The 23,223-nt window shown below is 39.3% G+C and overlaps 1 protein-coding gene across 1 annotated transcript in view; it reads left to right on the top strand.

Moving 5' to 3' along the window:
* Positions 1 to 21,549, top strand: part of CTNNAL1 (catenin alpha like 1) — an 88,064-nt gene extending 66,515 nt beyond the window's left edge. The window contains exons 15-22 of the mRNA XM_006142797.3: positions 2,014 to 2,051; positions 9,011 to 9,061; positions 9,155 to 9,309; positions 14,268 to 14,316; positions 18,535 to 18,591; positions 18,734 to 18,847; positions 20,429 to 20,512; positions 20,651 to 21,549. Coding sequence (XP_006142859.1) covers positions 2,014 to 2,051; positions 9,011 to 9,061; positions 9,155 to 9,309; positions 14,268 to 14,316; positions 18,535 to 18,591; positions 18,734 to 18,847; positions 20,429 to 20,512; positions 20,651 to 20,710 — 608 coding nt within the window. The 3' untranslated portion in view covers positions 20,711 to 21,549. The remainder of the gene's footprint in view (positions 1 to 2,013; positions 2,052 to 9,010; positions 9,062 to 9,154; positions 9,310 to 14,267; positions 14,317 to 18,534; positions 18,592 to 18,733; positions 18,848 to 20,428; positions 20,513 to 20,650) is intronic.
* Positions 21,550 to 23,223: the final 1,674 nt, after the last annotated feature.

The raw sequence follows: 23,223 nt of genomic DNA, 5'->3' as shown, positions 1-23,223 counted from the left end.
CCATTTGCACTGTCTTTTTTTTAAGAATTGTTTTTTAAATTTTATTTATTCATTCATTTTTTTATGTCTTGGAAATTTGACCAGAGAGAGACAGAGATGGAGCGAGAGAGACAGAAAGTGAGAAAGCAAGCCACCAGGTCCAGGACTCGAACCATGGTCGGCCATGTGGAAGTGTCCAGTGCCTTAACCACCATGCCACCTGTTGACCTCATACTCTTTTTTTTTTTTTTTTTAATTAATAAACCTAGTTAATTAATTTAAATTTGACACAGAGAGAGACAGAGTTGGAGAGAGAAAGAGTGAGAGAAAGTGACAAAACAAGCCCCCAGGTCTCGGACTTGAACCATAGTTGGCCATGTGGGACAAGTACCCTTAGCCACCATGCCACCTGCTGACCCCTGACCTAGGTCTTTAAAGCCCAGTATGTATCTTATGCTTATAGCACATCTTAGTTCAGACTAGCCATGTTTCAAGTATTCATATTCAATATGAATTCCATATTCAATAGCAATTTGTAGATTGAATTTTTTAAAATTATTTTTTTATTTAACTTTATTTATTTATTCATTTATTTATTTGAATTTGACCAGAGAAGGATAGAGAGAGAGGGAAAGTGAGAAAGCAAGCTGCCAGGTCTGGGACTCAGTCTGCAGTTGGCCATGTGGGAGCCCAACGCCTTTAACCACCACACCACCTGCTGGCCCCCATAGATGGAATTTTAAATAAAACTATTTGAGTCTAACAGGTTCACCCTGTTTACTTTTGAGTTATTCTAGAGGCCGGAGGTGGTTTGGTGGTTCAGGCACTGTTCTACCACATGGAAGACTCATGGTTTGAGTCCCAGACCTGGTGGCTTGCTTTCTCACTTTCCTTCTCTCTCTGTCTGTCTCTTGTCATGTTAAATAATAATACTAAATAAGTAAATAAAAATAAATAATTCTTTAAAGAAAGAATTATTCTATAAGAAAGAACATGAGTTAGTACTTTCATTATATTTACTTACATTAGGTTGGACCATATGAAATTGATCCTTTTGCATTTCAAAATGATTACATTTTAGCAATTTCATATGGTTTAACCTAATAAATGATAACTGAATACATGTGTTTTCCTTGAAGAAACAATTTTCCTTCAAGAAGCAGTTACTGTTCAAATCTAATCTTGAATCCTTACCCCTGATATTACAAACGAGCTTTTAAAAATATTAGTCTCCCATTGTAACCCGGCTGTACACATGACCTGGAAGCTGGAAGGAGGATAGCTGGACAGGAGTGAAGTGCCCATTACATATCTCCTTTCTTTCCTGTATGCTTCATGTCACGTATCAATTCACAGTCAAACGTCTGTTACTTCGCTGCTTATATGTTTATTTAGTTTCCCATCTTGTGCATTGGGATTGGGGTTGTCCTCTTCCCTGACTGCAAGAGCACACTAAAAGGTTAGTTGTAAAAGATTTGGTCAGGTACTTGCCAAAAAGCAAGAAGCACTGATACTGGAACCAATAAAAGAGGAATCTGGTTGGGGTTGGCAGGTGGCACCATGGTTGAGGCACAGGACTCCCACATGACTGACAGTGGTTTGAGTCTCAGACCTGGTGGCTTGCTTTCTCACTTTGCCTTCCTCTCTGTCTCTCTGGTCAAATTAAAGAAAAGTGATAATAAATAAATAATTCTGAAACCATTTTTAAAAAGAGGAACCTAGCTTCACTAGCTGTAGGCTGCCAAAAAAGGAACTGTGTGACTGAAGCTGACTGTAAGTGGAAGTAACTGACAGCAAAATACTTTGGCTTTCTCTTTTTACCTTAAGAGAGGCAGAGTTGGGAGCATAGGTGCTCCAGAGATGCAGCTGCTGACAGTCTTTATGTTCACCAATCAAAGCACAAGTTTATTTCTGAATCATATATAATTAATAGACTAAACTGTCAAAACTGAACTGTTTACTTCATAATGTAAGTATAAATTATAGAAAATATAGTAATGGGAAAAAATTTTAAGTTCTATGTGTTATTTGTAGGAGAGAAGTATGGCTACCTTTCACTTCCAAAGTCAATGGTAAGTAGATGAATCGTGTACATTTCAGAATGTTTTCATTCAGAATTAAAATTATGCTCTTGCCTTCTGATACTCACTTGCCCACAGATAATTAACATTACATAAAAAAATAGGATATTAAATATTGACTGTTCAGAGTTGATATTCTCGGTAGTAATCTAGATGTGTTCCAATACCTAGAATATTCATACTGGATTTGGGGACTTGAAAAAATAGGTAACAGAATTGCAACTACTAAGAACCCATAATCTGAAGGCAGAAGTAATTTTTCTCTGTATCTTGGGTCTAACTTGCAAGAACATGTTAGAATCATTTTTGTCAAACAGAACTGTCATGTGTTTTCTACATAGATGAAAGCATGTCAGATGAGAGGATCTTCAAGAAGTTCATAAAAAAACATGAAAAAACAATGCATGAGATTAAAATTTTTTTCACAGCAAAATAAATATGTGCTTTAACTCTGTTATTTTCTGAACTTAAAAAAAAATAGACATTTATTTATCTATTTACTTGTTGTGATTTTCAAGCCAGTGGGTCCAGGACTTGAACCATAGTTGGCCATATGAGAATCTAGCATCTTAACCACCTCACCACCTGTTGGCCCTCTATGAACTTTCTAAACTACTGTTGTATATGAGAAGGAGAAACAAAGTGATAACAAGCTATGTGCTAGTGCTAATACCTCTTTGGGAAAAGACATTTTTGTCTTCTAGCTGATAGCATTTAAATATCAGTCATCTTGGGACCAGCAGGTGGCGTGGTGGTTAAGGCACTGGACACTCCCACATGGCTTAGCTGGGTTCAAGTCCTGAATCTGGTGGCTTGCTTTCTCACTTCCTCTCTCTCTCACTCTCACCCTCTATCTCTCTCTCTGGTAAAACTAAAAAATGAATGAATGAATAAAATAAAATAAATAATTATTTTTAAAAAATCAGTCATCTTACCCAGCTGACAGTTTTAAAATTTTTATTTTGTTTTATTTTAATTTGTTCTAGGGCACATATGCTCACCAGAGAGAGAGAGAGAAAAAGAGAGAGAGAAAGTAAGAAAGCATCCCCCAGAGGGGATGGCCATGCTGCAATTCCTTCTTTTCCATTTTCCCCTTGGGATTTTGGGCATAGGCACATGTGCCCAGCATTGTTTTCAAGCTGCCAGGTCTGGGTCTCAAACTGCACAGTTGCCCATGTGGGATTAATCACCTTAACCAACACACCACCAGCTGGCCCCACAGCTGACATTTGGATGCCCTTAGCAATTCCTTGGTAATACTCATTCTATAAATATCTATATTGTGGCTGGCCCTGTAGTCTAGTGGTTAAGGGAGCCACATCTCACATGGCTGAGAAGGGATTGCAGCACGACGACCCCCTATTGCAGCATGACCACACCTCTCTTTCTTTCTCTCTCTCCAACAAATGCACATGCCCCCTGACAATGAAAAAAGTAGAAAAAAATATATAGTTTTGAATAAAATGTAGTATATATGAAGCAAATGTGATAGTGAAAAAACAAATCAGTTATCAAGAAAGAACATTACTCTCGCGCTGTCAAGTGTCCTAATTAACGTTAGAGGTAGAGGAAAATGGACTTTGTAGAAGTAACTTCTGAGTAGGAAGTTAGGACAGCAAATGAGAAAATAAAAAACTTATAAATTTTTTTTCTTTTTTTTTTTTGGAGAGGCTTTTTGCTATAGGGCATGTGCGCTCGCCCGACATAAAGCTAGAGAGACAGAAAGTGAGAAATCACCCCCCAGGGGGGATGGCCACGCCACAATCCCTTCTCTTCCATTCTCTCGGGATCTTGGGCACACACACACACACACGCCCGGTGTGAGTTTTAAGCCACTGGGTCCGGGACGTGAACCGCGGTCGACTACGTGGGAGTCCAGTGACATAGCCATTATGCTAACTGCTGGTCCCAAAAAACTTACAAATTATACCCTGTATAAAATTATACTGTTTTACAGTCACAAAGAAATCACCATGATGGCTCAGAGTATTTATAAAAGAGAAAGTGTTTGTGTGAGATGGACAAAAAATTCATTCATTCATTTATCCATTAGATACTTCTTGATTACCTACCATGTGCCAGGTACTGTGCTAGGCATTGATTGACATGTTGATGAAAAAGACACTGAATTATAAATTTCACTGGTAGGAATTTTAAAAAGTAGATTTTGTTCACTGTGCTATTTGCTGGAACTGTTTGGAACAAGTTTAATGCTTAGAAAATAATGTGATCATTTGTTATTGAAAATGAACGTCACACCGTCTGCTACTATGAGGCATGTACAGTCTAGCTCACTGGAAATATAATTCAAGGCACATCAGTAATTTAATGTTTTATAGTAGTCATATTTTTAAAAGAAACTTGTAAAATTGATTTAAGAGCATTTAAAAAGTCCAGTATATCCCAAATGTTATCACTTCAACATGGAATCAACATACAATTATAGAGATCTTTTACAGTCTTTTTGTCATATGAATTCTTCAAAATCTGGCATTTGGAAGTACAGCACACCTCAGTTCGGCTTGGCCACATTTCATGTTTTCAGTAGCCATGTTTGGCTGGTGGCTACATGCTGGATAGTATAGGTTTAAGCTTGTGTAATGTGACAATGAATAAGAGGAGAGAAACATTGATGATTATGAATAGTGACCATAGAGAAAAACAGGCAGGGAGTATCGGAAGAAAAGACCGGCAATAAAGAGACAGAAAATAAAATTCTCAGATCTGGGGATGTAGCAGTGACAATGGGAATGGTTGATGGCAGAGGGGGAGAACAAACGATATATTTTTCAGTTTAAAGAAGTATCTGGGGCTGGATCTATGGCTTGCTGGTTAAGGGAGCTGGATCTCACATGGCCAACTACATGAAAATACTGGGCATGTATGCATGCATGCCCCAAATCCCGACAAGACAGAGCAATAAAAAAGAGATTGTGGTGTGACCATGCCCCTTTGGGTGGTGCTTTCTTCATTCCCCTCTCTTTCTGTCTGTCTGTCTGTCTCTGGTCAGCATGTGTGTCCTGTGGCAATTAAAAAAAAAAAAAACAATTTAACTGTGTAGTGTATTTGTTGAAGAGGGACTGGAATATAATACTGGAATACAGCATTAGAAAACCTAATGTAGCTGGTGAAAAAGCAGTCATGACACTAAAAAATAATTCTGTGGCTTTTGTGGAGAACCGTTTCTGTACCTTAAGGTGAACCCAGAATAGTTTGAAAATTTGGATAGAAATTTGTTATTTTTCTTCAGGATTGAGAGAGAGAAAGGGAGACAGGTACAGGTATGTGTGCCTGGCAGGGTCTCGCTGTGTTTACAAGCCTGCACAGCCTCCCAATTAGTTAGGATTGAAAGCACGTGCAACTGGTACCTGGCCTGTTCAGGCTCGTTCAGGAACCACGCCCGAGCCTCATGTCTGGTTTCCAGATTTGTGAGCAGTGGTGCCACTGCAGCTGTGGGTCACCACAGCTGGGTCTGTTTTTGTTATTTTAAGCCATATTAGCCCAAACAGATGGTTTTATAGCTAATATCCAATGGGATTTAAGATAGTAATGATAGACTCATTGTTCTTTTAAGTACTGTAACTTAGGGCTACTACAAAATATTATTTTTGACAATTAGAGAAGACGTCTCAGCTCTTAATAGGTTCAGTGGAGCAAAGTATTTTATTGCACTGAATAGTGTTTTTTATCTTTAGCAACAAGTCATTTCAGAATCATGGACCGTTGCCTAAGTTGAAGGAAAACTGTAGCTCTCTTTTTTAGGAAGCAGAGTTGGAGGCTGGTGCTATTTATATTTAGAAGCTTGAATTCCCCGGTCTTACAGAAATGAAACTGATACATCTGACTGCATAGTGTCCGCTAGATGGCAAGCGTGGTTACATTAAGATGCCTTATTTACCTTTTCACCAATCCTTTTTCAGTCTTCATTAAACACTTTAATACTAATTTATAAATGTGAAAATAAAAATAATGATAATACAACAAAAGTTAAAAGAAAAAGATGGGATATAAAATTTTAAATAAAATAAAACCTAAAATCCTCGAGGATATTTAACTTTCTTAAATGCTTTATCAATTACTTTGTCATCTCTGAGATCAAAAAAGGAGATACAGACAATTTGACTGTACCCAGAAGAGCCAGAGAGAACACTGCTCACCTCTATTTATTTTCTAATGAACACAAGAGGCATCCAGTATTTGTGTGTGTGTGTGTGTGTGTGCGCGCGCCCATGTACACACGCACAGGAAACGTTATGGTTCCTCTATGTTTACTTGCCACATTTTTTTTTTTTTTTTAAGTTTTTAAATTTTTTTTTTTTTTTGGAGAGATTTTCACTATAGGGCGCGTGCGCTCGCCAGACAGAGAGAGACATAGAGACAGAAAGCGAGAAATCACCCCCCAGGGGGGATGGTCACGCCGCAATCCCCTCTCCTCCATTCTCCTCTCGGGATCTTGGGCATGCACGCACACGCGCCCGGCGTGAGTTTTAAGCCACCGGGTCTGGGACTGGAACCGCGGTAGACTATGTGGGAGTCCAGCGACATAGCCATTACACTAACTGCTGGTTTCCTTTTTTTAAAATTTCTGAAGGTGGAGTATACTTGCCAGAGAGAGACAAAGAAGGAGACGGGGGTGAAAGCACCCCTCAATGGGACATGATCATATTGCACTCCCTTCTTCTCCATTTCTTCATCCTTTTGGGATTTGGTGCACACACGCATACATGCCTGGGGTGCTTTTTAAGCCACTGGAGCTGAGGTTTGGACCATGTAGTTAGCTCCCTTAACAACTAGGCTATGGGGCCAGCCCTATTTGCATTCTTTTAACTTTACCCATTTCTTTAATAGTAAACACCATTAGAAAATCTCAGAAGGGCTATGTTCAGTGAGCTGATCTAAACTCCACAGGATAGAGAAAGAAGGGAAAAGCCAAGGCTGTTTGGATCTGCAGTGAAACTGGTTAGAGTTAACAAGCCATGGCAATAATAAGGGAAACAAAGATGTGGCAGGATATATATAAAGGGATATATATATCCCTTAAAGGTATGAGTGATGATCTTTTTTCTTTAGCTAAGCAGGCAGATGAGTTTTTGTTTGTTTGTTTGTTTGTTTTTAATAATTATTATAGCATTTATACTTTGTGTGCATGTATGGGAATATATACCCAGTGTGTGTTTGTAGATGTATATAATTCAGATAAATGTTCCCTTAAAAATAAAAATGGCTCCCAGGGCCAGCAGATGTCATAGTGGTTGAAGGCACTGGACTCCCACATGGACAACTATGGTTCAAGCCCTCGACCTGGTGGCTTGCTTTCTCACTTTTCCTCTCTCTCTCTCACACTCTGTTCCTCTCTGTTCAAATTTAAATAAATAAATAAAGTTAAATAAAATAAAATAATTCTTTAAAAAAAAATGCCTCCCTGGATCTGTTGACCCCCTTTTCTCTTCTAGCCCTACCCGCTCTGGAATGTCCCGACTATGGGAGCACCCACCAAGTCTCACAATAGGTGGAATCCCAAATATGGGCTGTCATCTCCAGAGGACTTTTGAATATACTTTTTAAAAAAAACTTGCTTGAGGGCATGTGTACTTACTGGAGAGAGTTAGGGACAGAAAGAGAGAGAGAAAGTGAGAAAGCACCCCCATGGGGGTTGGTAATGCTGCAATCCCATCTCTGTTTCTTCTGTTGTGATTTTTGGGCATGCACACATGCATACCCAGTGTGTTTTTTCAAGTCCTATCCAGGACTTGAACCATATAATTGGCCATGTTGGATATAGCCACCTTAAACTCCAAGCCACCAGCTGGCCCTTGATATATTTTTCAAAGAATCATTCTGTTGGCGGTGGTGTGGTCTCCTGTGGTACTTAAACAGGCATCTATGGAACAGCCTGGTGATCTAACTAGTGTAGACTATATTCTCTCTTCGAGGGGGAATACATTGAGTTCCAAGTAATTTACAAAAATAGGGAATCATTGAACATTGATTCACATATTAAGTCTTTTTTAAAAAGAATGACCTATTTAATTTTATTTGTTATTACTATTTAATTTTTATTTTGACCAGCCAGAGACAGAGAGAGAAAGGAAAGTGAGAAAGCAAGCCGCGAGGTCTGAGACTTGAATCACAATTGGTCATGTGGGAGTCCAGCACTCTAACCACCACACCACTTAATGGCCCACATAGTAAATCTTAAATTCTAAATATAATCTTTACAACTTGGGGTATGAGATTAGCAATTTGGGATGCCAATGAAACTGGAATTCACTGGCTTCTAAGGACAGGCTAGTTAAAGGAAATGGATCTTGGAATCATTGGGGCCAGCAGGTGGTGTGGTGGTTAAGGACACTGTACTCCCACATGGCCGACTGTGGATTGAATCCCGAACCTGGCAGCTTGCTTTCTTTTTGTCTCTCTCTCACTCTGTCCCTCTTTGTTCACATAAAAATAAGTTAAATTAAAAAAAAAAAAAGAAACGTATTTAAAAATAAAAGGAATATACAGGAATACATATACATATAGCGCTACTTTTAATACATTTTTAATACATAAGACTGATTCAATCATTATAATAATCTTGTTGCAACAGAGAGCCAGGGAGGTTTGGGGATATACTAGCTGGATTCCAAGAATATTGCAGAAATTGTCTTGAAGCCCCTGAAACCCTTGTGAAAAGAGGAACGCAACTGCAAACACAGAGGACACAGAGTAGGACAGGACACTGACCTGCTCTAGATGTCAAACCCATGACCTAGTAAAAGCTGAATTCACCTTTCAGTAGAATATTTGCAGTTGTTTGCTTAATTTAAATTACTTACTGCAGTTTAACTACATACTGAGTATATTTTAACTTTTACTATAAAAACTTTGTGATGCTATTGCTACTATATTTCCTCCTAATTAAATATATTGCTTTTTAAGACATTCTAATCTTTTTATTGTCACAGAAGAATAATGCCAACCTGAAATCATTAAAGGCAGACAAGCCTGACTCTGAGGTAAAACCTTTTCCTTTGTAATTGTCTTAAATCTAATTTCACATTTGCATCAACGATGACAAGGCTGGTGTGATTAAAATGTGTGTTTTGTAGGAGCAAGCCAGGATAGCAAAGCTTGGACTCAAGCTGGGTTTGCTCACCTCCGACGCTGACTGTGAACTCGAGAAGTGGGAAGATCAGGAGAATGAGATTGTTCGATGTGGACGAAACATGTCCGGCATAGCCTATTCTCTGTACTTGTTTACTAGGTAAGTGTAGTTATATTTGATCTTTTTAAAATCAGTACATATTATCTGGTATGAAGAAAAAGTGCCATCTTAAATCACTCTAAGGTTAAAATCACTGGGACCAGCAGTTAGTGTAATGGCTATGTTGCTGGACTCCCACGTAGTCGACCGTGGTTCACGTCCCGGACCCGGTGGCTTAAAACTCACACCGGTCCCATGTGCGTGTGTGCCCAAGATCCCAAGAGGAGAATGGAGGAGAAGGGATTGCGGCGTGACCATCCCCCCTGGGGGGTGATTTCTCGCTTTCTGTCTCTCTGTCTGTCTCTGTCTGGTGAGTGCACGTGCCCTAAGGCAAAAACCTCTTAAAAAAAAATTAGTATCAAGTACAGGTAAGGCCCAGTCACAATAGTGAGAGCTGGTCAGCATTGTTACTCCACAGGCCAAGACCACTTGAAAGGCCCAGGTTCAATTCCTGGCCCACGTTAACATCTGTGCATAGTGGCATGCAACTGTAGCTCTAGCTACTTGGGAGACAGAGGTAGGAGGATCATGAGCTCACAATCAGCATGGGCAAGATAGCAAGATCCATTATGAAAAGGCCATGCAAGGTGGTGCATACTTGTGGTCCTATGTACTCAGGAGGCTGAGGTAGGAGGACGGCAACTTAATGAGATCCTGTCAAAAACAAAAACAAGAGGCCTAGACAGTGGTGCAGCAGTAAGACATGATGCTCTGTGAGTCCAGCCTACATGGGAAAGTTCTGGGTTTATGTCCAGAAACCTCCCTGAGTACCCTGGGCATGCTCAGGCCCATGATCTGGTGCTGGCTGAGACAGGAGGTGGATCACAGCGTTAGCACCCTGTTGGGAATGTGTGTGCTCTTTCTCTCTTTCTGTCTCTGTATCTCTCTTTTTTGCTCATGGAATAAATAAATAATTGAAAAAAAAAAAAACAGAACAAAATATAGGTCAAAAGACTAAAAGTATTTGTTAGGACAACTTATGTAAGTGAATCCAACAATAAGACACATGTATTTCATTAGAATTTATATTTTGAAGGGATTCTCTTCTAGGTTTGTGCCCCATTCTTTCTGTAATTTTGAAATAATTACACACCCTGCCTTTTGTCATCCTTGTTACCAGTGTCTCTCTCAGCCAGCATCAGTACATTTTAAAAAATGTGCCTTTTGAGCTAGCCAGTGGCATCATGATTATGGTGGCTGGATCCCATATGGCCAACTTTGTGACTTGAGTCCCAGACCCAGCAGCTTGAAAAACATGCCAGGTGTGGGTGTGTCCAAAACCCCAAAGGGAGAAATGGAGAAAGATTGCAATGTGACTACCCCATAGGGGATGCTTTTTCTCTTTCCTTTTCTCTGTCTCTCCAGTGAGTACATGCACCCTCTAGCAGAAATTAAAAAGAAAACATGCCTTCTGTATCTTTTTATGTGTATATGTATATATAATTATTATTATTCATACATTAAATAACTATACATCATTTATTGAAGAGACTTTACTCAGCATGATATACACCTCAGTCCAGCCCAGTTGAGACCACCATACACATCCTCGTCAACAGATAATAAACCTTATCTGTGTCCCACAAGTGTCTTACCTCTCCATTTCTCCCCCAAATTTCCTACTTTTTCTTCCCCTCTCACACTGTATTTCCATTTTGTCTCTAGTGTCCATTACGATTTTTAATACTTTTATGTTCTCCAGTCTTTCAGTATCTACTGTAGAGTACATATAGTCGGAATATGTTAAGTGGAGACATACAATGTCTCTCTTTCTTAGTTTGATTTGCTTCACTCAGCAACAGATCTTCTGTATTTGTCCACTTTCTATCAAATTCCAGGGTCTTGTTTTTGATGGCTGAATAGTATTCCATGGAGTATATATGCTACAATATTTCAATCCATTCATCTGTTTGTGGACATTTGGGTTGGTTACATGTCTTAGCAATGGTGAATAATGCTGCAATGAAAATAGTTGTGCAAGTGCTTTTCCAACTGAGTGCTCTCCTGTCCTTTGGGTAGATACCCATGAGTGGAATTGCTGGATCATATGGTAGTTCTATTTGAAGGTCTTTGAGGAACCTCCATATTGTTCTCCACAGTGGCTGGACCGATTTACATTCCCACCAACAGTGTGGGAATGTTCCCCTTTCACCACAACCCCTCAAACACTTATCATTATTTGTTTTTTTGATCTTCGCCATTCTGACTGAGGTTAGGTGGTATCTCATTGTGGTTTTGATCTGCATCTCCCTTAAAATGAGGGGATGTCCTATATCTTTATACAAGTGATTGATTAGACACAGATTGAAGAGCGAGCTATGAGACCTACCTCAGTAGGATGCCAGATTTCTGTGAGTCAGCATTGATTATATAGAAGAGAATTTCCCCAACTTTAGTGTTACCTGACCTGCATTGTCTTTCTTGTCCATTTTACAAACTCTTGATCAAATGCCTATTGAAGTCAGTAATCACATTACATTCTCACATTATAGTAACCTATCTATATGGTTAATTCTGCTTAACTGAGATCAGTTATTCACTCCCTAATCTGTTCTAGGCTTTTCTTAAGGAATGGCTTCAAACTTTGCATTCAGTTTCTTATATCTATCTTCTTCATTTTTTGGGAATCTGGAAAATATTTATCTCTAGGTTTCTGGCCTCTTCCCTACTCATTTTGACTTTGAAAAGATTATCAGCAGTGGGTACAACCTGCAAGTTATTTCAGTATTCTAGAAGGTAAACGCATGTTGGTCTAGAGACCACCTCAATTAAAGTAGTCAAGGATCACTACAACAGTATGGGGTTTCGGGCTTAATAATGGCACCACAGTTTCTACCTTTCTAAACAGAATGAAAAATAAGCAAATGATAGGCAGATGGGAGGCAGTAGTATTCATATTGATAAAACTGATATTGGGGAATGTAATTAATATCCATGGGCAAGTAGGTTTTAAAAAATGATGCCTAGAATTAGGAAGTCTTCATAGGGGCAGATATGTCGCTATAACACACATGCAAGAGCAGGTATCGCTTAAAGGTAGATTCACTCTCAAAGGAAAAAGGAGGGGCCACCTCATGGCAGGAAGGGATTACTAAAACTCTGAGGAATGGGACTTATGAGAATATGATTATTGGACAGGAACATGAAGTTCAAAAAAAGTAATTTTCTGTAATGGATAAAATGCCTGTGTTATTTTGGGTCAGACTTGGTAATGTAATTATCTCCTTGTGGTAAAATCTCAGGTGGGGGTTTGTTGGCTACCACATTGTATACTTGTTTCCCCTTCAACAGTCTCTTCTGTTTTCCCTGAAGACCTGTGGTTTATCAACCTCACATAAGCTCTTTTGAGACTTCTGAGACCGTTAGCCTTCACAGCATTGAGATTTGCAATTCTCCTTGGCAGTTTTATAACTCTTTTATAACTCTTCCTCAGGCTGTTCAAGGTTGTCTTAATAATTTATATTTAATTCATATTTCTTAATAATTTATATCTTAAAGATTTTCTAGTGCCTTATATTGGGTAATAAGAAAAATTGTAATGCATTTTTGCATAGAAAAACAGAAAAATACGTCATGATTTTCCCAACGACCTAATAGTTGAAAAAAACTTAAAACTTGATAGTGTCCCTTTTTGATTCAAAATAACATTTGATTTTGTTTTTGATTCTGCTAGAGGCCATGTGTGCTTGCCAGAGAGACAGAGACAAAGAGGGAGAGGAGAAAGTACCCTCCCACACCAGGGAGTGGTTACACTGCAGTTCCTTCTCCTCCATTGCTCCCTACCTTTTGCAATTTTGGACACACACATACACAGCCCTCTAGTGTGTTTCTCAAGCTGCCAGGTCCAGTCTTGAACTGCACGGTTGGCCATGTAGGATTCAGCTGCCTTAATCACCAGCCCATGGAGCCAGCCCAAATTTCATTTGATTTTTAAAATAGTTTATCAGCAAATAGGAATGACTTGTTCATATCTAATATCTATTAAGCGGCAGAACTAGATTCCAGATCTTCTAATCTATACCTAGTCCACTGCTCTTCTTAAGGCATTCTGTTATTCTCTTTGTTGTACTCTACTTTTTATTTTTAAGAGTCCTTCATTCTTCTCAGTAGCTTTTGTTGTTGTTGTTGTTTTTAATCTATTTCTTCTATGAGAGAGACAGAAGAAGATAGATAGGCATCTCCAACAGTGTCTTCAGCTGCAGTCCACTTCCAGCCTCAGCCAGCCAGGTTCATAGGCATAGGCATGCAAGGAGGCCTCTGGACAGAATCCTGGGATCTTCCCATGTGGGCCTCTGGACAGAATCCTGGGATCTTCCCATGTGGGCCCAGTAAGCCAGCGCACTGTTACTGCTGCACCACCAGCGGGCCCCTTCTTCGTAATTTTTAATCCAATATTCTCAGTCCCATATTGTGATGAATGTGGGGCACAAGCATTATGATCATTTTATATACTTATAATAGAAACATAAATGATATGCCTCATCAAAACTAGACATCTGTATTCCTACCAGATTTGAAGTTAGAATTAGGAATGAAATTTCCTTTGGTCTGATTCTCTTTCCATCTTCTTGGTTATAACATATTGTCACAGCTCATATAAAACAAAAGTGAAAAAGGTTAAAAAGGACAAGTGAACCTTAGATACAACTTGTCAGTTTTAAATTTATTTACATAATGAAATTAGCACTGTAATGTTCACTCAAACAAAGTATTATTATTGGGTTGTCGGAAAAGTCATGACACATTTTTCTATGTTTTCCTATGGAAAAATGTGTCTGATGATTCAATAGTTAAATATTAAAGTTGCTTTAAGAATAAAGTCACAATATTGTTTACTCGTATCGTTCTTAAAAATTTGGGATCTGTGTATACACAAAGTGCTCTAAACTTTAATATTATAAAGCCAATTTGCAGAGATTAACTTTTTGTTTCCTTTTTAATAATTCATTTTGTTTTAGAGGAGAAGGGCCACTAAAAACGTCCCAGGATTTAATTCATCAACTTGAGGTATGTTTTGTTTTCATTTTATGCTACTACTTTAATTCTGGGCTAAAAGTGAATAACAACTGTTTTTCTGAATTATTTGTTTAATTTTTAAATACTTATTTAATTTTATTCATTTTTAAAAAACTTTTATAAAAAGAAATATTTTATTTAACTTTATTTTAATTTGACCAGAGAGGGACAGAGCAAGAGAGAGAGTGAGAGCAAGCTGTGGGTGGGAGGTCTAGGATTTGAACTGCAGTTGGCCATGTGGGAGTCCAGAACCCTTAACGACCACACTACCTGCTGGCCCCATTATTATTTTTTTTTAATTTGACCGGAGAGAGAAGGAAAGTGAAGAAACATGCCACCAGGTCCAGGACTTGAACCACAGTCAGCCATGTGAGGTGTTCAGCGCCTTAACCACTGCACCACCTGCCAGCCCCTCTGGTGATTTATTGTATCTGTATGCACACACACATGTGCATGCACCTGCCTACTGCAGGTGCACACATCTGTGTGTTATAGAGAGTGGTAGGAAAATGGAAAGATAAACATTCAAGGAACTTTCTTGGTTATCTCATTAGAGAAAAACTTAATTAAAGGGATAAAGTAGACTTTATTGATTAGTCAATGGATACAATAATAAATCTTCAGTTTTCTATGTCGATGGAACCATCTCTAAGCAAATGCCAATCCTTTATACTATGAAGAATTCTAGAAAACTTTTTGGCTTCATTATTTAATTAGATGAATGATACTGATTAAAGCATCTGCCATAAGCGTGAGTCCATTGCGGGCACTCAGTACTTGTTCATATTCTTCTCTCCTTCCATAGTCATAACGATTTAGGACATTTAAAGAGACAGATGTGCTGACACCTATCTGTGTGTCCCATGTTTCTGGTGGAACTCGACAGGTCCATCCCTAACTCTCCTTTCTCTAGTTAGAGGCTTTAGGTTGACAGGTGGGTTACAACATTTCCCCCCTATTTTTCTTGACTCTTATGTTTGCTTCTAGAGCCTAGAGCATGTTGCCATTGAAATTTGAAATTTCTATCACTTTTGCTGTCTTACATAGTTTTCTTTGGCATTCCCATGTGCTTCTACCTGAATTTCCTCAGGTTAGGGAGTCCAGCTTAAGGGGATCATTGTCAACATGAGCCAAAGAATGAAAGAAAATATTCCTGGATGTTTCTGTAAAGTCGACTATAGATAAATGATTTCTCTTTAAAGAGCAGAATAATTTCTGGATTTACCCTATTCAGTTTGGTCCATGTCCATCTAAGTCATGTCACACTGGAGAGGGTGTTTTGTTATAAAAGGTAACTGCTTACCTTCTTCCTGTATGAGCTTATACATTAAACCAGTGTCTATTGAATTATCTCTAAACCATGATGAACATAAATGGGCATACTCAGTCAAGAAATAGAGCCATCTCCCCTACCCACAGGGGATATAATCCAAGATCCCCAGTGAATGCCTGAAACCATAAGTAGTAACATACTCTACATGTACTATTTCTTCATCCACATACACACCTATGATAAAGTGTAATTTACAAATTAGGCACAGTAAGAGATTAACTACAGGGACCAGAGGTGATATGGATGTTAAGGCAGTTGGATCCCACATGGCAGTGGGATCCCACATCAAACTATGATCCCCACTCATAGTTTGAGTCCTGGAACCTGTGGCTTGAAAAATCACACTGGGGGTGTGTATGCACCCAAAATCCTGGGAGAAGAGTGGAAGAGAAGGGATTGCAATGTCCTTCCCCCGCTTTGCTCTCTCTGACTAGTGCAGGTGCCCTATAACAAACTAAAAAGAGAGATGAATAATAATTAATAATCAAATAGAGCAGTTAGAACAATATATTATAATAAAAACTTCAAAATATATTCATATTTTTAGACCACAGTGAACTGTAGATGACTGAAACCATGGAGTGAAATTGCAAATAAGAGAGGATTGCTTTGTTCCTGAGTCTGTACTATATGTTGGACCTTGGGGATAAGAGTTCTGTGGTGAAGAGTGAACAAAGTAGATCTCCTGCCTGCACGGAGCTTATGATCTAGTGGCAGGAGACAGACAATAAAAAGTTAATTATGTAAAGCAGATATGCAAGTACTTAGATGAAATCATATGGGATAAGAATACAGAGATGATGAGGGTGGTGGTCAGAAAAGGCCTCTCGGGAACCAGCAGTTAGCGTAATGGCTATGTCGCTGGACTCCCACGTAGTCGACTGCGGTTCGTGTCCCGGACCCGGTGGCTTAAAACTCACGCCGGGCGCGTGTGCGTGCGTGCCCAAGATCCCGAGAGGAGAATGGAGGAGAAGGGATTGTGGCGTGACCATCCCCCCTGGGGGGTGATTTCTCGCTTTCTGTCTCTATGTCTCTCTCTGTCTGTCTGGCGAGCGCACGCGCCCTACAGTGAAAATCTCTCCAAAAAAAAAAAAAAAAAAGAAAAGAAAAGGCCTCTCCAAGGAGGTGACATTTGGGTAGAGACATAAATGAAGTGGGAGAGTGAGTCGGATGGTGGAGTGTTGGTCCTGAGATGTAGGGTACGACTGGGTGGACCTGAAGCATAGGAAGGAGACAACTGTAGATGGACTAGAGCCAGAAGGAAAGTGATAACATGACATCTCTACACGACAGGCTGTGGAAAGAATTTTGACTCTTATTTTTAGGCATGAAGTCACTCATTAAGGGTTTTGAAAAGCAGTGGGGGAACCAGCAGTTAGCGTAATGTTTATGTCGCTGGACTCCACGTAGTCGACCACGGTTTGCGTACTGGACCCGGTGGCTTAAAACTCACGCTAGGCGCGTGTGCGTGAGTGCCCAAGATCCCGAGAGGAGAATGGAGGAGAAGGGATTGTGGCGTGACCATCCCCCCTGGCGGGTGATTTCTCGCTTTCTGTCTCTATGTCTCTGTCTGGCGAGTGCACGCCCCCTATAGCGAAAATCTCTCAAAAAAAAAAAAAAGCAGTGGCATGATCTCATTTATGGTTTTAAAAGTTTTTGGCTTGACCCACAGGGTAGATGGTAGAGCCATTTATTGAGATAGGGAACACTGAGAAAGCACCAGATGTGGAGAGTGGAAGTCAAGCATTTGTTCTGCTGAAGTAGAATATATAAGATCAGTGTCACGAATTCAGGTGGAGAGAGAGAGATGTGAGATTTATCAGCCTTAAGGTGTTATTGAAACCATGACACTCTAGAAGACAGACACAGATTTTGCCTCCAAGGGTTTGCAGCTGGAAAAAATGAGAAGACATGCAGACTAGAAAATGGTAATGTGGAACGATGAGCACATGGGAAAGCGAAACCTTCAGTTTGGTTAGTCTAGACATAAAGCTCATTGGTTTCCCTTTGAAGGACATGGAAGGAAGCCTCACTTATCCAGTGATAGCAAGGAGTTAAAGCTTTTCAACTGAGGGTAAAAGTTAACGCTGGAATCGTTACCTCCTTTTCTTCATAGTCTTTATCTATTATCTATTATAGTTGGCTAACAAAATCTGTTATTTTTCTTCATAAGCACTCTTAGATTTTCCCTGTTCTCTTCATTACTGCTGTCATCTAAAGCTGAGATGTCACTCTTTTACTCTTTAGGTATCTCTCACTCTAAAATACTCTACCGTTTTCATATTTCTATCTTACGTGTCTAACCTTACAGTTCATTGAGGTTCTCCATCATCCTGTTCTGCTCACTACCTTGTAAAAAGCATGGTGCATGGTGCAGAGTCAAAACCAACCTGAAAACAGTAGTAAATAACAATGTGAGTTGGTGCTTTTGGAGAACTGGTGATGGGATGAGTATGAGTGACCAGGTGTTTTTTGTTTTTTTTTTTCCCCTCTGTTATTATAGATGGAAGCAAGATTATAACTCTTTATATTTATAAAAGATTATAAATATCTCTTTTGTTGGGGATATGAGATGAGCTCTGGATCCCTCCAGAAATCCAGACATAATTCAGGTGGACAAGTATCACAGGACTGAGTGACATTTGAGAATAATTAGAGGACTTAAGGGGATTGAGTCCTATCAGTTAAGTCTGGGAAAGCGCCTGAGTGCAGTTAAATTCTTGTGTTTTCCTGGGTATGAGTCAGAGTTCCATGACAGATTATTACATCTCTAGGTTTTAGTTTTAAAACTCTATAAACATTATTAACGAGTTTATTTCTTACTAGGTATCCATAAGACAACAATCTAAACTGGTGATGTTTTCTCTTTCTATCAGGTTTTTGCTGCAGAGGGTTTAAAACTTACTTCAAGTATACAAGCTTTTTCAAAACAGGTAACACATGTCTACCTGCCTAGAACTGGTGGTGGTGTTATGTACACTCACTCTGGGGGTACATTATTAAGGTATTAGGTATTTAAGTTGTAAAAGATGGAATTTTGATGAGGTTGTTATAACTTCTTCAATTATATTTCAGCTGAAAGATGATGACAAGTTTATGCTTCTCCTGGAAATAAATAAGTTAAATCCTCTCTGCCACCAGCTACAGACAATAACTAAGACATCATCACAGAATAAAGTGTTTCTAAAGGTAAAAGAGAGGGCGGGTTATTTAGATAGACACCTGGGGAACTTTCACACTTCCATCAGGTTAGCTCTGGCCCCTTTTTCTTCTAATAAAGTACTAATATCCACAGAAGGGCAATTTATTTCCATTTTTCATGGCTTGATTGTAAGAATCATTTATTATCTGCTTTTATAACTGACCCCAGGGAACAGCAGGCTCAGTACATAAATTTACTTTTTGGACATGATTAATTCCATAGTCCTAAGCAGCTCCCCTTAAATATGAACTCATCGGGACCAGCAGTTAGCATAATGGCTATGTCACTGGACTCCCACGTAGTCGACCATGGTTCGAGTCCCGGACCCGGTGGCTTAAACTCACACCGGACGCATGTGCGTGCATGCCCAAGATCCCGAGAGGAGAATGGAGAAGGGATTGCGGTGTGGCCATCCAATTGGGGGGTGATTTCTCGCTTTCTATCTCTCTGTCTCTCTCTGTCTGGCGAGCGCACGTGCCCTATAGCAAAACAATTATATTTCAGCTGAAAGATGATGACAAGTTTATGCTTCTCCTGGAAATAAATAAGTTAAATCCTCTCTGCCACCAGCTACAGACAATAACTAAGACATCATCACAGAATAAAGTGTTTCTAAAGGTAAAAGAGAGGGCGGGTTATTTAGATAGACACCTGGGGAACTTTCACACTTCCATCAGGTTAGCTCTGGCCCCTTTTTCTTCTAATAAAGTACTAATATCCACAGAAGGGCAATTTATTTCCATTTTTCATGGCTTGATTGTAAGAATCATTTATTATCTGCTTTTATAACTGACCCCAGGGAACAGCAGGCTCAGTACATAAATTTACTTTTTGGACATGATTAATTCCATAGTCCTAAGCAGCTCCCCTTAAATATGAACTCATCGGGACCAGCAGTTAGCATAATGGCTATGTCACTGGACTCCCACGTAGTCGACCATGGTTCGAGTCCCGGACCCGGTGGCTTAAACTCACACCGGACGCATGTGCGTGCATGCCCAAGATCCCGAGAGGAGAATGGAGAAGGGATTGCGGTGTGGCCATCCAATTGGGGGGTGATTTCTCGCTTTCTATCTCTCTGTCTCTCTCTGTCTGGCGAGCGCACGTGCCCTATAGCAAAAACCTCTCCAAAAAAAGAAAAAAAAAAGTGAACTCATCACCTATCTAATGAGGGCACTAATATCTCAGAGGCTGGGCTCCCATAACTTATTATTTTTTTTTTTTTGGAGAGCCATTATGCCAACTGCTGGTCCCAGGCTCCCATAACTTATGAGAAAGAATACGAGCTTATGCCCATCATGCAGAGTGTAAAGAATAGCTAAGTAGAGGATTCACTTTCAAGCAGAACAGTTGATTTTCTACCCTTCTTCCTGGGGGGTTCCATGACTCTGGGACGAGACCTAGGCAGCAACCCCTGCACCTGTGTTCTGGGGCAACTCAGCTCATGTACCCTAATCCATGTATCTTAGATTTCCATGATGGATAAATTTTATCATTTTAAAATGAAATAAAAGATAGTTTTTGACTGTCACATTTGGAATTTGATTTGTATACTTTCTTCACTCTAGGTTGACAAATGTATTACAAAGACAAGGTCCATGATGGCCCTCTTGATCCAACTTCTCTCACTTTGCTATAAACTACTGAAGAAGGTGAGTTAGTTTCTCTGTCTCGAAGTCACATATTTTTTAATAAAAGAAAAATGCTAAAGAAAGTAATAGTTACTAAAGTTTGCAAAAATATTTTCAGAGTAAGCCCAAACTGATTGTGTTAACTCTTTCTAACTTCAGATGGAAAATAACAGATGGGTCTCAGTTACAAATAAAGACATCGTGGACGGTAAAACTTGAGAAGCTTTTTGGGTCAGATCTCTGGACCATCATGCGGCAAAGCTGACGTTTTAAAAAAGAAAATGATCCTTTATATTTTTCAGAAATTCAACTATTTTATAAAGAAAACAATATTGAAATCTCACTTTTTTTCTGATCATGAAACCACTTGTGAAGTTCTCTGACAACTAATAAATGCCATGGTAGTTTGCTAGAAATCTAATTGCAGTGTGATTTAAAAATGAAACATTGCACTAGTAATGTTCTTTAAAGTCGAACCAAATATCTCAATTGTCTTAATGACAATTTAATCCAAAGAAGCTATTTTGAATATCTGCTCACCTTTGGTATTTTTTACCTTAACTGTTTTCTTTCCTTATTTAAGCTTGTCATATTGAACACTAATTTCAGCAGAAAATACACAGTGGTCTTGGTGTGATCAAGGGCCTTTTTGACGCCTGTCCTGTAGCGGGTCATTCGTGCTGGCAGTGTGTCTGTTCTCTAATGGAGCGTCTCACATGAGGTTATCTGCTGGGCTGTGTGTGTCCCTCTCCTCCCCCAAAAGCTGAGTCACGGAACTCATGCCACAGGACCCTGGAGCAACTCCTGGAGGAGAGGGGATGGTTATCTTTCAGTTCTAAGAACTCTAGCACAGCTGACCAGTCTGCCCCAAATATTAGTTGGCATCCTAAGCCTATTTTATTTTGGAACTATCCTCAGTATTGATTGATGGAAGTTTTAAAAAAAAAAAAAAAAGAACCATGAAGCTGTTTAAAATCTGAATAATCATGCATTTTATATACGTGGCTTTAGAATGTTCATTATAAAACAAAATAAACATCTCTCTCTGGTCTTTTTAATTTCAGGATTTAAAGCTTTTTTTCCTTCGTGGGGTTTTTGTTTTAAATTTTGTTGCAGGGTGTGTGTGCTTGTCAGAGAAAATGAGAAAGTGCCCCCTTGAGTGGACGACTTCTCCTCCATTCTCCTCTTGGGATTTGGGGCATGCACGCACACATATCCGGTGTGTTTTTCAAGCCGCCGGGTTCAGGACTTGAACTGTATGATCGGTCATGTTGGATCCAGCTACTTCAACCACCACAGTACCAGCTGGCCTGGGGAGGAGTTTTTATGAAGGATCTGGTTTATAGGTTTTCTTCTTATGATACAGGATGGTTAATTTTTAGACTGCTTTACAGTGTTTGTATCCCAATGCTTTGAAATTAATTTTGAATTCTAACAGAACATGTCAGTTGCCAAATGGCAGTAAGTAAGCTTGTCTGATGATCTTGATGTGGGTCAGACATCACAATTATATTCACAAAAGATCCTGAAAAACCATAGTACTACCAAATAACTAGTCAGTGGTTTACTGAAGAAAGTGGTTTACTATAGCCCTCAGAGAGAAAATGGATATTCAGCCTGGTTAAGGACGTTTATAAAATACTTCCTTAAACAGAAATCATCAAGCATGATTTTTTTCCCCCTGAAATCAAAATACTCTTAAATTACAAAAGAAAGGGACAACATGAGGTAATGTAGAAAGTAAAAGAGAAACAATCTTTTACTCCCTTTAATATCTGTTTTATGACGTCTTCATGCCATTGTGCTACATGATGTGGGGATCTGCTGGTCTGTGCTGACATTTCACACATAGCACCTGCACTACAGGTGTTACAGTTACAGCTCCTATCATGTGTGGCGGATACATGTAGGGGATAGTCATGGTGGCACTCAGATTTCAGTATTTTTTGTTTTGTTTTTGCCAGAGGGTGCATGCATTCACCAGAGAGGTAGAAAGCACCTCTTTGATGGAGTATGGTCACACTGTAATCTCTTCTGCTGTTTTTTCCATCCTATTGAGGTTTGAGGCATGAACACACATGTCTGGTGTGTTTTTCAAGCCCACAGGGCAGGTATTTGAACCATATGGTTGGCCATGTGGAATCCAGTGCTCTTAACCACCAGGTTAGGGGGTCTTCACAATAGAACTTTTTCTTGTGAGCCAAAGACATCTTTTCAAAAACAGTGTATCAATTTACCTCCTCTGTGAGTGAGACAGAGAAAGGGGAAGAGAGGGAGCAGGTCCACCCACTCTTAGCCCTGTTAGTCCCAGATCATGGGCACTGAGGGAGGTCTCCAGATTTGAACCCAGAATCCACATAAGTCAGCCTCACAGAGCATCGTGGTTCACTTTTGCACTGCCATCCAGTCCTGCCGAAAATAATGATTAAGTTTTAGTTATAAAATACTCTTATACATACCTGAAAAGAGAACGTTCCCTTATGAACATGCAAGAAGAGATAGGGAAGGGATGACTTTTGACTTCAAAGCATAAAAGGAGAGAGGACCAAAGGAATTTACACATATAGTGACTTCTTTTGTGTAAAACTTTATTTAAAAACAGATATTTAAATGTTTGTATGTGTTGCAGCCCTTAAGAGAGAATATAAAAATTTAAAGTCCTTTTATTTGAAACCCAATATAAAAAAAGCATTGCAATCTTAAATTTTTTCAAACTTTAAATGATGTGAAAA

Source organism: Tupaia chinensis, unplaced genomic scaffold (genome assembly GCF_000334495.1).
Source record: "Tupaia chinensis unplaced genomic scaffold, TupChi_1.0 Scaffold000081_1, whole genome shotgun sequence".
Taxonomy (NCBI): domain Eukaryota; kingdom Metazoa; phylum Chordata; class Mammalia; order Scandentia; family Tupaiidae; genus Tupaia; species Tupaia belangeri.
This window is presented reverse-complemented; position numbering and strand designations above follow the sequence as displayed.